The sequence below is a fragment of the Anguilla anguilla genome, chromosome 3 (genome assembly GCF_013347855.1).
Source record: "Anguilla anguilla isolate fAngAng1 chromosome 3, fAngAng1.pri, whole genome shotgun sequence".
In the NCBI taxonomy this organism is placed as follows: Eukaryota; Metazoa; Chordata; class Actinopteri; order Anguilliformes; family Anguillidae; genus Anguilla; species Anguilla anguilla.
The window spans coordinates 68,165,885-68,178,577 of record NC_049203.1 but is presented as its reverse complement, the minus strand read 5'-3'; the positions used below and the strand labels follow the sequence as shown (position 1 = coordinate 68,178,577).

The 12,693-nt window shown below is 50.7% G+C and overlaps 1 protein-coding gene across 1 annotated transcript; it reads right to left on the bottom strand.

The window, feature by feature from the left end:
* Nucleotides 1-929: 929 nt before the first annotated feature.
* Nucleotides 930-12,072, bottom strand: creb1b (cAMP responsive element binding protein 1b). Its single transcript, XM_035408528.1, has 8 exons — nucleotides 11,915-12,072; nucleotides 5,965-6,077; nucleotides 4,927-5,073; nucleotides 4,570-4,670; nucleotides 3,901-4,040; nucleotides 3,084-3,266; nucleotides 2,361-2,514; nucleotides 930-1,092 (listed from the first exon to the last, which is right to left on the bottom strand). Exons 2-8 carry the CDS (start codon nucleotides 6,067-6,069, stop codon nucleotides 948-950), a joined length of 975 nt encoding a protein of 324 aa, XP_035264419.1. The 5' UTR covers nucleotides 6,070-6,077; nucleotides 11,915-12,072; the 3' UTR covers nucleotides 930-947.
* Between the last annotated feature and the right edge of the window lie 621 nt (nucleotides 12,073-12,693).

Genomic DNA, 12,693 nt, shown 5'->3' with positions numbered 1-12,693 from the left:
CAGGTGCAAAGAAAGAATGCCCCAGACAGTGTGTGTGTACTGAAGGGTACAGTCATTTCGCAGAAAGATTTCTCAACGACAATAATCAGGGATCCATCTTCCACCTGGGTTTACAGCTAGCCAATTAACCATTTCTCAACCACACTTTTGTATAGTCAACAAACAAAATTTTTTAAAAATTCCAGAAATACAAAGAGAAAAAAAAAAAAAAAAAAACTCAGTCCACAACACCAAAGAGAGAAGATATTTCATGATGGGATCTGAACTTGGTAACGTTAGCAACTGGAGAACTGAAAAGAAAGGGGTAGTTTACTCACACTGTATGACACTGACTCCAGTTCTGTATCACACACACTGCATGTATGACACTGACTCCAGTGCTGTATCACACACACACACACACTGCCCGTATGACACTGACTCCAGTTCTGTTTTTCACGCGTATTTCCGTTCTGTGGATCCGTTGGAGAAAGATGTGGAAATCTGTCGTGAGGCCGTGCGGTGTTTTCCGGAAGGAGACACACAAGCCCCCCCTGAGCCCCACTGCGAAGCTTTCCGCAGTGGACTCCGATTTTCTGGGGCCAGACCTGGACCGCTCCCCAAAACGCCCAACCAAACGTCCCCCCAGCTGAACCTCCTGCATGTTCTCTCCCGTCACATAAAAACTCGTGGGAAGTAAAAACGAATACTCCGGACTGACTCAAAGTGTGTTCGGTTCCTCGTCTTCAAGGTCATGATCTTACAAGCAGGGACGGGGGAAATGAACACCTTCACACTCATTACGTTATTTTTTTTTTCTTCCTCCCTATACCTGTATTTTCTTATAGGCAGTTTGTAGCATTAAAAAAACAGTTAGAAAAACAATAGTCTGTCTCTGCCCAGATGGCTGAAGCCAAGCTGAGTGTGTACAGGAGGGGGGGTTTGGGGGGGGGGGGGGGGGGCGGGGGCTACTCAGATTTGTGGCAGTACAGGTCCTTAAGTGCCTTCAGTTCCTCGATGAGGGTTTTGTTCTGGTTCTCCAGCACCGCCACGCGGTTCTCCAGACACTTGACGTACTCCTTCTTCTTCCGGCGACATTCCCGCGCTGCCTCCCTGTGGCCGGGAGGGATATGACAGTCAGAGCAGGACACTGGGCAGTATGCATTTCTGGAGCCTGGAGCCACCCCAAAGGGGAGTGGCCTAGCTCCAAAGAGGGCTGGGTTAGGGTTACACTAGGGTTAGGGTTACATTGCCAGTTTGGAGCTAGGCCACTCCCCTTTGGAGCTAGGCCACTCCCCTTTGGAGCTAGGCCACTACCCTTTGGAGCTGCTCCAGGCACCAGAATTGCGCTTCTCGCTACTGGACAGTGAAGGAAGAGGTGAGGAGGGTAGTGCCCGTACGGTACATCTTCATCGTCTGACAAGCGAAATCAATTCCGCCGTTATTGAGCCATTAAAAATGAGGCCTGTCATAAAAAACCATTTCACAATGTTTCAGTGTTAACCGAAAGCGAAGCGGAATCTTAAATCATCAGCAGACGAAGCGCATTAGGGGCGAACAGGCTGGTTATGGCCGAGTGGAGGGGATAAATACACCACTCGGGCTACAGCGCTGAATAAACAGCCCCGCTGCAGGGCGTCGGACGGAGCGGCGTGATTCATCGGGACGATTCAGGTGCTGCATTGTGATGGCTCTTAATGAACGCTGGCAGGTCACGCTGCCTCCTGGCCTCTGCCAGGCTCATTTACGGGCTATAAAACCCGCCTGGCAAAACGAAAACAGAGCTCCTGTAATGGCTAATAAACGTGACAAACAATCGCAACCTAATTATGGAAACGAGGAATGCTAATGGACGAGATGCGCTTCGTGTGCTTTCCGCCCCTCTGGGGACTACACTTCCCCCTCGCCCTCCACCAAGGGAATCACTGCTCATTCAGCCCTGAGATCTGAGCTTGTGCTTGCGCTGCCCTCTGGGTAAGAGAGTCCGCTACATTTCTAATGTAAAAATAAATGTGTAAAAGCACAGGACTGGAGGTGTGTTACGCAGGAGAGAGGCAGGTGGTAGAGACTCGAGCAAATGAAAAACTGACAGACTTTATTGTACTGACAGACCTTATAGTACTGACAGACCTTGTGGTACTGACAAACTTTATGGTACTGACAGACCTTATAGTACTGACGGACTTTATGGTCTTATAGTACTGACAGACTTTATAGTACTGACAGGCTTTATGGTACTGACAGACCTTATAGTACTGATGGGCCCTGTTTTACAGACAGACCTTGTGGTACTGACGGGCCCTGTTTTGCTGACAGACCTTGTGGTACTGACGGATCTGACGGTACGGACTGAGGATGGGCTTTATCCTTTCGGGGCGTACCTGTTCTTCATGAGACGGACTTCTCGCTTGCGGGTGGCCTCTTCGGGGGCCCCCTGGCTGGGCAGGGCAGGGGAGGAGGCCATCACCACCCCGGGGGCGATGGTGCTGGTCGGGGCTGTGCGGATCTGGTAGGCCTGGACGTCCCCAGAGGCAGCTGGCGGGAACACGGGTTCGAGTCAGTACACGGAGAAAGGCGGAACTCCTCCTCGGGCAGTGTGTGTTTGTGTGTGTGTTAGTGCGCGGGCATGTGTGTGTGTGTCTTTGTGTGTGTGTGTGTGTGTGTGCACGCGCGTGTACATGGGTTTGAGTCAGTATAAAGAGAAAAGCAGAACTCCTCCTTGGGCAGTGTGTGTGTGTGTGTGTGTGTGTTAGTGCGCGGGCATGTGTGTGTGTGTCTTTGTGTGTGTGTGCGCGCGTGTACATGTGTTTGAGTCAGTACACGGATAAAAGCGGAACTCCTCCAGGGCTAACCTCTACAGGCAGTGTTGTAAAACTGCATGTGTGTGTGAGAGTGTGTGAGATTGTGTGTGTGCGTTTGTATGTGTACGCGTACATGTATATGAGTGTATATGTGTATGAGTGCATGTGTATGTGTATGTGTATGTGTGTATGCGTGTGCGTGCATGTGCATGTGTGTGTGTATGTGTGTATGCGTGTGCGTGCTTGTGTATATGTGTGTGAACGTGTGTGTGTGTGTGTGTGTGTAAACGTGTGTGCCCTCACCTTGCACCACCACCTGGTTGCTGGGCACCAGGATCTGCTGCCCGTCGGTGGTCTGGGCGTACTGCAGGATGGTGGTGCCCTGCTGCGCAGCCGCCGCGTTGGTCATGGTCAGCGTCTGCAGGCCCTGCACCCCGTCTGTGCCGTTATTGGCCAGCTGGATGGCCCCGCCCTGCGTGATGGCGACTGCGGAGAGGGGAGAAGGGAGAAGGGGGGGCGGCGCAAAGCGACGGAGGCGTCAGTGAGGATACCTGCACACACCTGCTCAAACACACCTGGATATGACATCACAGCGCAGCAACACCTGCTCAAACGCACCTGGATATGACATCACAGCGCAGCAACACCTGCTCAAACGCACCTGGATATGACATCACAGCACAGCAGCACCTGCTGCTGCCTCAGAACCCCTCTGAATGAGCGCGCTCAGTCCAGCTCTCACACAAGCGTCAATCCATTCAGGGCTTTTGTTGTTCTAATACACGGCTGTCTTGAAATGATTTACTGGTCTAAGCCATAGTCTAGGGATACTCATATCTGGCCATTGAGGCCAGTAGTGCTGTTGGTTCTCATTCTCGTCACATTCGCATGTGTGTGTGTGTGTGTGTGTGTGTGTGTGAGAGAGCCAGAGTGCATGTTCATGTGTGAGCTTGTGTGTGTGAGTGTGTGTGTGTTTGTGTGAGAGTGTGTGTGTATGTGTGTGTTAGTGTGTGCGTACATGTGTGAGAGTGTGTGTGTGTGAGTGTGAGAGAGAGAAAGCACAGTGTGCATGTGTGTGTGAGTGTGCGAGTGTGTGTGAAAGGGTTGAGGGGTGACGCACTGTACTGCCCGCTGCTGGTCTGATAGATGGGCGTCGGCACGGTAACCGTGGTGATGGCGGGGGCGCAGTCCTCCTCCGATTTCTCCTCCTCTATCCGGGGGACCCCGGGGGCGTCTGACGACAGGTCGTTCAGGATCTTCCTGCAGAGGGACGGTCACCGTGACAACACGGCAATGCCGGGCGCGCCCGCTAAGCCTACGCACAACTGTCAATCTGGGGGTTCGGCCAATGGGCTCGTCCGTTTCGGGCAACAGCGGACCTTTCTGGAAGCGCCGTGCCAAAGAGGAAAACAAGGCTACAGGGAAGTTATGTCACTGTGTGAAGACGTGGCAGAATTTAGAAGGTGCTGTGTGTTTAATTGTAATGAACCTTGCAGTGACTGTGTAACTGGTATGTACTCTAATCGGGAAGCACACGGGCAGACACTTCTCCAGGGCTCAAGACCAAGGCCATTTTGGCACACTCGCCACTTACTAATGAGTATACATGTCATATGCAACTTGTTTACTCGATAGTCGATTCGGACACGGCCTTCACTTGAATGTCTCCGTGTTAATTAGGTCTCGTGTGAAGTCACAGCACAAAGTCGATGAGCCTGAGAACCTGCTCCAGACAGACCGTTTATACGGGAGGGGGAGGGGGGGGGGAGGGGAGGGGGGGGCCGCGCACCTGTAGGACGGTCGTCTGGACAGGATCTCCCGGCGCTTCTGCGAGTCCGTCACGCTGTCCACCGACTCCTGGGAGTCCTCGCTCTCCGCGATGGTGGAGATCTGAAACCAGGTCATTCAGCTGAACGGATACGGCCGTTTGCAATGCCTTCACCGTGCGCTCGCTGGAGAACGTCTACATCAAGGCCCTTTCATTATGTACAATTTAAAAAAATACTTAACAATTTTTTTCCTGCCAGGTATAAAATCTCTAACTGACATGCAAATGCTTATTTAGTGTGGAGGTGGCAGGTTCCTATCGCAGGCACATCTCGGAACAGCGCCCCCTGCAGGCCGGCCGGCCGCGCCCCCGGCTCACCTGGACGGTCTGCACCTGGGGGGACTGGATGACGGAGGGCTGGGCGGCCTGGATGACCCCGTGCACCTGCACCGTCTGCCCGTTGGGCAGCTGCACCAGCGTCACCGTGGGCCCCGTGGAGGTCCCGTGCCCCACCGCCATGGAAACCTGCGGGACAGGGGGCACAGGCACACGCTGTTGCTCGGAAACAGGCCCCACCCCGCTGCACGCTCGAAGCAGTCCGCGGTAAATAAAAGTGTTAACCGTCTCCCTGGAAACGGGACGGCGACCGGGACCTCTTTCATGTGTGCGCTTTGAAGCTGAACCACGTGCACACCTGTTCAGGGTTAAAGGCACACCTGTTCAGGGTTAAAGGCACACCTGTTCTCAGGTAAGGGCAGCTCCCGTAAGATGAACAGGGGGGTCTGGCTGGTTTGGGGGGTGGTTCGGCTGGTTTGGGGGGTGGTTCGGCCCGTTTGGGGGGCGGTTCGCTTGGTTTGGGGGGCGGTTCGGCTGGTTTGGGTTTGTGCAGGTGGGCTTTCACTGGACCACAATCAATCCGTCTGAGTCTACAGGGGGCCGTTTGTTTCAATGCTCAAAAAATTCCTCCAGACCTCAACTGTCAGTGAGCACTGAACCCAGAAGCATTGTTTAACATTACAGTCAAACACAAAAAAGGACTGAGCAGTCATTGTTACGTTACTGGAGCCAAGAGTACAAAGAATACATCAGAGTTATAAAGAAACAAAAGAGCTAGCTGGGGCAGTCAGAGTGTTAGCTTACCAGTTCCTGTTACAGAATGCGGCTTGCCGATTCCATTCCAAAATAATAAAACCACCAATCGCATGGAAATACTGGGCAGTTTAAATGCTTGGCTTGGCCTCACTGGCATCGCACCTGTGATTGGTTGGGCTCTGGTCATGTGATCTGTGTGGGCCTGCCATTTTCATTTGACTCAGCGGAAGCTTCACCATTTGCAAATAACGGCGACTCGCCCCTTTCAGTGAACGTGCACAGAGAGCGGGGGCGGGTGCGTGTGCTTTTTTGGGGGGTGCTCACCTGCGCCAGCGTGGCGATCTGCGCCTGGGTGATCTGCTGGCTCTCCGTTTCCGTGACAGCAGTGTCCCCCCCCTGCTGAGAATCTGCGGCCGATTCCATGGTCATTTAGTTAACTGGGGACACAGAGGGGAAGGGGAGGGGGAGGGGGAGGGGGTGATGCTCTACTGTCACCGTGGAGAACCCGCTGACATCACAATAAAGCCCTGACATCACAATAAAGCCATGACATCACAATAAAACCTCCTGTGTTCTCCACGGTGACAGGCAGCATTTTACCACACATCACTCTCAGATTTGACCTGCATTTCATTAATGAACCAGATGCATGAAGTGGAAACTGCGTTGAATTTAACCTTTAATTTAAGTCGTAAAATGCTCCTGGTAGGGCAGAATCGCTTCTGTTCAGTGTGGTTCATGAAGAAATAACAGAACCATTTGATGCCAAGTCATAAAAGTAACATTATTGCACATTAACAATGTATGAGTTACCCACTAATTATAGGCTACTTGAATCTCAATTTTACTTTCAAATATAACAATATTACAACTCTAAATGGAGGCTATCCTGGAAAGCATAACGTTAAGTATTCTCTATTGCAGTGAAACGTAGCATTTTACACAATGTAACACGCCAAAGGCATCCATAGTTTCTTCTGGTAATGTTGGATGATCCAAACCCAATGTTTAATTACCCCAACTACCACAACAAAAATGGCTGACGCAGCGGGACGGTCATGTCTGTCGTCTTGAATCACTGACAGAACTAAAAGGGCACTACCTATGACAGGGTCTCTGGGAAAGGCAGAACTGCTCTGCTCATGACCTCATGTTCACAACATTCCAGGTTGCTGTGGAAACCGACTGCACACCACACTTGCATTTAAATATACAAATATATAAACGGTTGGTAGTGTCTAAGGAGCCCGTCTAGCAACCTAAAGGTCACAGGTTCAATTCCCAGGTAGGACACTACCGTTGTATCCTTGTAGCAAGGTACTTAACCTGCATGGCTGCAGTATATATCCAGCTGTATAAATGGATGCAATGTAAATGCAATGTAGAAGTTGCATAAGTTGCCCAGAATAAGAGTGTCTCTTCTTAAAGAACGGATGATGAAGTGGGTCTGTGCATGAAAGATGTGTAAAAAGTTCAGCGTGCCAAATAAACTCCCCTCACCTTCTACCCAAAAACGTCCCGTTTCTGACGCAGTTCAGACCCCTAATCCTCCACACGTTCCCACCACACGTTTGCCCTGCGCAAACTTTTTTTTTTCTTTTTTCTTTTAAGGATGGGCCGTCCTCACTCACTCAAACAACTGCCTGCACTTGCGTACCACCCCAGTCTTAACAAACTGAGCCTGAACGCTCCTGCAACGGTTCCAGAGCACAGGCGTGTGGTCCGTTCCAAATGCTACTGCAGGACAGATCGCTCCCTCTGGCGTCCTTAACCAAGATCACCCACTGAGGGGTAAGCGGCGGTCGATCGCGGCGGCGGGTGCTTCTGCGCTGGGCGGAGCGCGGCTTGGCTCTGAGAAGCGCTCAGCGCTCAGCTGGGAGGGCTCGCTATCCTCTGAGAAGTGAAAGCTAACCCATGAGCCTCCTGCTCTGACCACAGTAACACAGACTGCATGCAGGCCTATGGAATAGCGCTGGTGTATGTGAGGTCACAGGAGAAGCATCACTGGCTCAGCCTGAACGGGAATGACTGTGACAACAACAAGGACACACAGGGCCATTGATGCAAAGCACCTTGAGTGCCAATAGCTCCCCCTGGTGGAGAATCTTCAGGCTACGCAACGTGAGTGAGTGAGTGTGTGAGTATGTGTGTGCGTGTGTGAGTGAGTATGTGTGTGCGTGTATGTGTGAGTGTGCGCGTGCGAGTGAGTGAGTGTGTGTGTGAGTGCGTGAGTGAGTGAGCGAGGGAGTTTGTGAGTGAGTGAGTGTGTGTGTGTGTGTGAATGCGTGAGTGAGTGAGCGAGCGAGTTACAAGCCAGGTCCATGAGGTGCTTCACATCCAATAAAAACATACAACGCTCATTTGGAGTTTCCGAGCTGGGAAGTTAAGGGTTCACTCCAAATTCGAAATACTCTCCTAACGAACCGTCTTTGGCTGAATAAACAGAGAGCTGGGGTATAGACCAAAGAAGACAGAGACAGGCCATATCAGCCGTACAGAGACAGGCCAAGCTTCCCTCCCGTGCCTAATTTAAGGCTCATTCCGACCCAGGTCCAATTCAGTTGCCGTGTGAAACCTTCAGCGGGTCCACAGCTACCTAGTTTCACTGGGTCACGGCTCCAATGCAGATGCAAACTAGAGCTTTTCAGGGCCACAGGAGACGCGAATCCTATGGCTAGTGAAGGCTACGAACTGCCTGTGAAGTGAGGGATGATGGGGCGAGCGAGTAAGGGGCTTAATGTTATTAGCACCGCTGGAAATTCACTCGTGTGAACCACAGCTTTAAAACAAGGAGCTCAGCCTTCGCTCCGTGTTGGAGCGGTCCACGGGAACATCATAACTTGTGAAGGAGAAGGATTTTCTGTGAGTGTTAGCTGATATTTGCCTGTTAATCACAGTATTTTACACAGACCCCCCCCCTCTCCACAATGAAAAACGACCCATCAGCCTGGGGAAGCAGGGAAGCACTGTGAGGCGGAGTGTGTAACCCAGTGAATAAGGCCGTGGGGAGGTAACGCCGTGTTCACTCCTGCTCACACACCGCCGAGGCGAACACCTCCCATTACCCAGCAGCCCCTGCTTCAAAAGGAGGGGGGCGTTAAATGTCAGTTTCCCGCAGATGGTTTCGAAAACCGGACTGGCGACGGGAAAAGAGCGGGTCCGGAACACCGCTGCCGCGGGAGAATTCCACAATCCGGATCCGTGTGCGGAATGGGGGGGACGGGAACGCCTCCGGGACCCCGCTCGGCCCGGGAACACCACGAAAACTGGGGGGAGGAGGGGGCGCGTACGATTCTGCACCCGCGATACCATCCCCCCTCCCCCGCTCACCCCCATCCCATCCGTCTTCGGGGGGAGGAATGTGTCACCTCAAACCCCAGGGCTACTGAGCAGGTTAGGCAGTTTACCTCTGCACAGGCAAGCCCACGTTCAGCCTGCTGCCCTCCTGCAGAGCCGCGTGTGGTACACGAAACGGGCGGGGTGTGTGTGTGCGTGCGTGCGTGTATGTGTGTGTGTGCGTGTGTGGGTATATGTGTGTGTGTGCGTGTGTGCATGTGTATGTGTGTGTGTGTGTGTTTGTATGTGCGTGTGTGTGTGGGTATATGTGTGTGTGCGTGTGTGTGTGGGGGGGTATGTGTGTGTGTGTGTGCGTGCGTGCGTGCATGTGTGTGCGTGTGTGTGGGGGTATGTGTGGGTGTGTGTGTGTGGGCAGGCAAACGGGTCGTCTCGTTTCATGTAAAGGTCACTCAGCCACCGCAGCGCACCCACAGTTTCACAGCTTGGGACATGACATGCAGTGAACTGCCTCTGTCTCTCTCTCTCACACACACAGCCCCCCCACACACACACACACTCACGCACACACACAAACGCTTACACGTATACACACACAGCCCCCACACACACACACACAAACGCTTACACGTATACACACACACACGCACGCACGCACAAGCTATTCCCCCACCTCAGACCATCTTCCTAGCATGGCCTTCCGTAGATGTGCCGTAGCAGGTCTCTACACTAACATTTTCACCTAATTTTCGCTCAGGTGCTCCTAAATTGAAAATTTTAGGAACGTACCAATGCATCCCAACTAGGCGTGCTCCTAAATTATTTTTCCAGCCGGCACTCATCAATTACATGAGCGAATGCCCCTAAAATGGGAGCACTGTAGAGCCTTGTATAGAGTAACACCAGTGCACACCACAGGCAGCTGACAGCGTAGCTAAGAGAGGACGGGGTTTGGGGTGCTCAGAGACCGTGCAGGGGTCTGCTGCCACTGCCCTGTCACGAACCAGAGGCACCGTGTCAAAATTTTACCCGTCAAAGCGGCACGCGCTCAACTCACAAACTGTACCCGCGGACAGAGAGGGTCAACCATTGCACTCACTGCCACAAGCAAAAGCACTGCTCATAGTACTAGCGCTGGTGCTGCGGCTAATATTAATGTTTTTAAGGGCTGAGAGTCTGTGGTCATTGTGGTTATTTCTGTGGGGAACCCTGAAAAGTGCCAAACTCTCGGTGCTGTATTAGGTATGGGGCATGCCGCCCCGCCGAGGCGTAACTTGGCGGGACGGCAATACCTGCAATCCCAATTAATTTACGCCACTGCATAGAATCTTGAGCTCATTGAGGCTACGCTAACCAGGCCAATTTGTGGTCGTCATCAACACTTTCTAAACTCGAGCACAGGTTTAGTTTGCGCAGCCAAAACCAAGGCTTTCATACCATCGATGCAGATCACCTTGGTTCTGGTGGTGTTGGTACAAGATAAAGGCACAAGCCATTCGTTTTTTCCTCACCAGGTGTGATCTTAAAACCAATTTTAATGTGTCAATCACATGAAATGGCACTCAGAACCTTAAAAGCGCTTTAAAAAAAAAAAAAGAATGATTCAAGTTGTCAAACAACACTGTACATTTATATGGAGTTTCCTGGAAAAATGCAGGTGAACAGATCGAATTTACCAGTGATTGTTTTAAATAGCTCATGAGAGGTCATTTAACCCACTGAAATAGCTGTTCATTCACAGAGGAATAACCTGATCCTGTAATAGTTGTAGACACAGCGACCGAATAGACTGACATTCTGTAACCAGAACACGTGTGGATATGGATAACATGCCAACAGACGGCATTTTTATCCCCGCCGAAAAAAAAGAGTAAATAAAAATAGAAATTGGTTGTGTTCCACCATCGAATCTAATACCGTAGCCGTTAAACCGTGCTTGTCATATTCGTGGTTGTTCAAATACTTCTCGCGTCAAATTCTTTTCCAGGCACATCTAACACCCGTTCGTCATTCTTTGTGACATTATGCATAGAATGTATACGTCCTATAGCTGCGGTATCAACTCGACATAAAATACGTGAGTCTTTGAAAAACCATTTTACATTATTTCAGCATTAGTAAGTGGCTCTCAGATAGCAAAGTAACTTATTTAGCTATGCCGTAAAAATCAATTTGAATACCAGTTACAGTACCACATTTCACGATTTGCCGCCTTTTTTACTGCCAACAACTAGCTAGCCAGCTTGTTAAATCGAACAGATTTATATATTTAGCCATGTAGTAATACTTTTAATAAATAACTATGTGCCTAACAAACTAGCAGCATACTACTAATAAAAAGATGCGCAAGTTTATCCCAAAACTGGCCAATTTTTATGTAGTGCTCTTATAGCTAGCAGAATGGATTAGCAAGCTATCAAAATGATCAGAAGCCCATGCCCGAATTGCTGGGGAAAGACATTCGTTTAGGCAATCCGTAATGTACACACGCATCTCCAACATTATTCACTTTTTGAACCAAGCCTGCCTTTTCAGCAATAGGTAACGGGAATAAATAGCGATTGAGACCGTTTTTTTCCCAAGACTGTTTTTATTTCTGGAAAAACCTCCCACTACATCGATGCACGGAGGAACCCAAGATCAGTAAAAAAATTAGGCATATAGCGTTGCCACTTAAAACCAGCACTGCGTCCCACGTTTAAAGCTCGCATCACACGGACGGGCATTTACTATCTTAGCATTTCGGCATGCACTGAGCGCGAGCACGCCAGCCAGCTATGTCCCGCTCCTGGCTCGGAGTCTCCGCTGCCTGCCTGCCTGCCCCAGCCGCAGCCTCCCCTCCCCGCGCGCCTGACTGCCTGCAACAAGACCGCCGCCGCCATGATCTCTTTGTTTCCTCCGGGCCGATCCGAGCGGCACTCGTACCCTCTCCGGGACATTCCCTGTCTCCCTTCCCCCCCGGACACTTCCTTTCTCTTACCGATACAGACTCCCTCCGTCACTCCCGGGCCCGCGGAGCTCCACTTTTATTCAGGCCGACACGTAAGAGACCGCGTCAGGCTACACCTCCGTCGCGTCACCGAGAACAACAACACGGAGAACGAGGGAGACGAAAATCAGCTCAGCGGCACTATCGAGAACAACCGAGTCCGACGCGGAGGTGGCCGAAACCTTGGCGGAGATGTCCGATCCGGGGCCGAGTTTTGCCGGAAACGATCGAATATGAATCCCCGGGGTTGCATAAATGTCACTGAGGGGGAATGTACTGTAATGCAAAATTACAGTACGAGAGCAAACTAAATTCAGCAAACTAGATTCTGTCATCTACTAGTGTGAGAGAATAAATCAGTTGTTCATTCACGAGAATGGGTGATCTGTGCATAAGGGATTTTTTTAATGCAGAAGGCGGCTCTTAAAAAAAAATAAAAATCACAGCCATGATTTGATTTATTCGGACATGAATACATGACACATAATCAGCTTCTCTGATCTTGGTGCTCAGTAGTACGTGGCAGTGGACTTAGGTCTATCTTATACATCACACTGCTGTCATTCCACTTCTCAGTGATAAGAGATTGAGGCCTCATCTTCATTGACCCCAAAATGGCTACCGTGTGTGCTATCAATAAAAGAAACCCCCTATGTTTTATAGATTGATTTTATAGCCTGCAGTTCAGTGTGAATTCACAGGGAGCCTGGACTCATTATATGGTAATTGTCGGGGATAATGCTGTAACTAATGGGATTAATGTAGCGGAT

Coding starts and splice junctions, on each gene's coding strand:
- creb1b (XM_035408528.1), bottom strand. CDS start 6,069: ATGACCATGGAATCGGCCGCAGATTCTCAGCAGGGGGGGGACACTGCT. Junction 4,671..4,926: donor CCCAGGTGCAGACCGTCCAG/GTGAGCCGGGGG, acceptor ACCTGGTTTCAG/ATCTCCACCATCGCGGAGAG. Junction 4,041..4,569: donor TCCAGACGACCGTCCTACAG/GTGCGCGGCCCC, acceptor GTCCCTCTGCAG/GAAGATCCTGAACGACCTGT.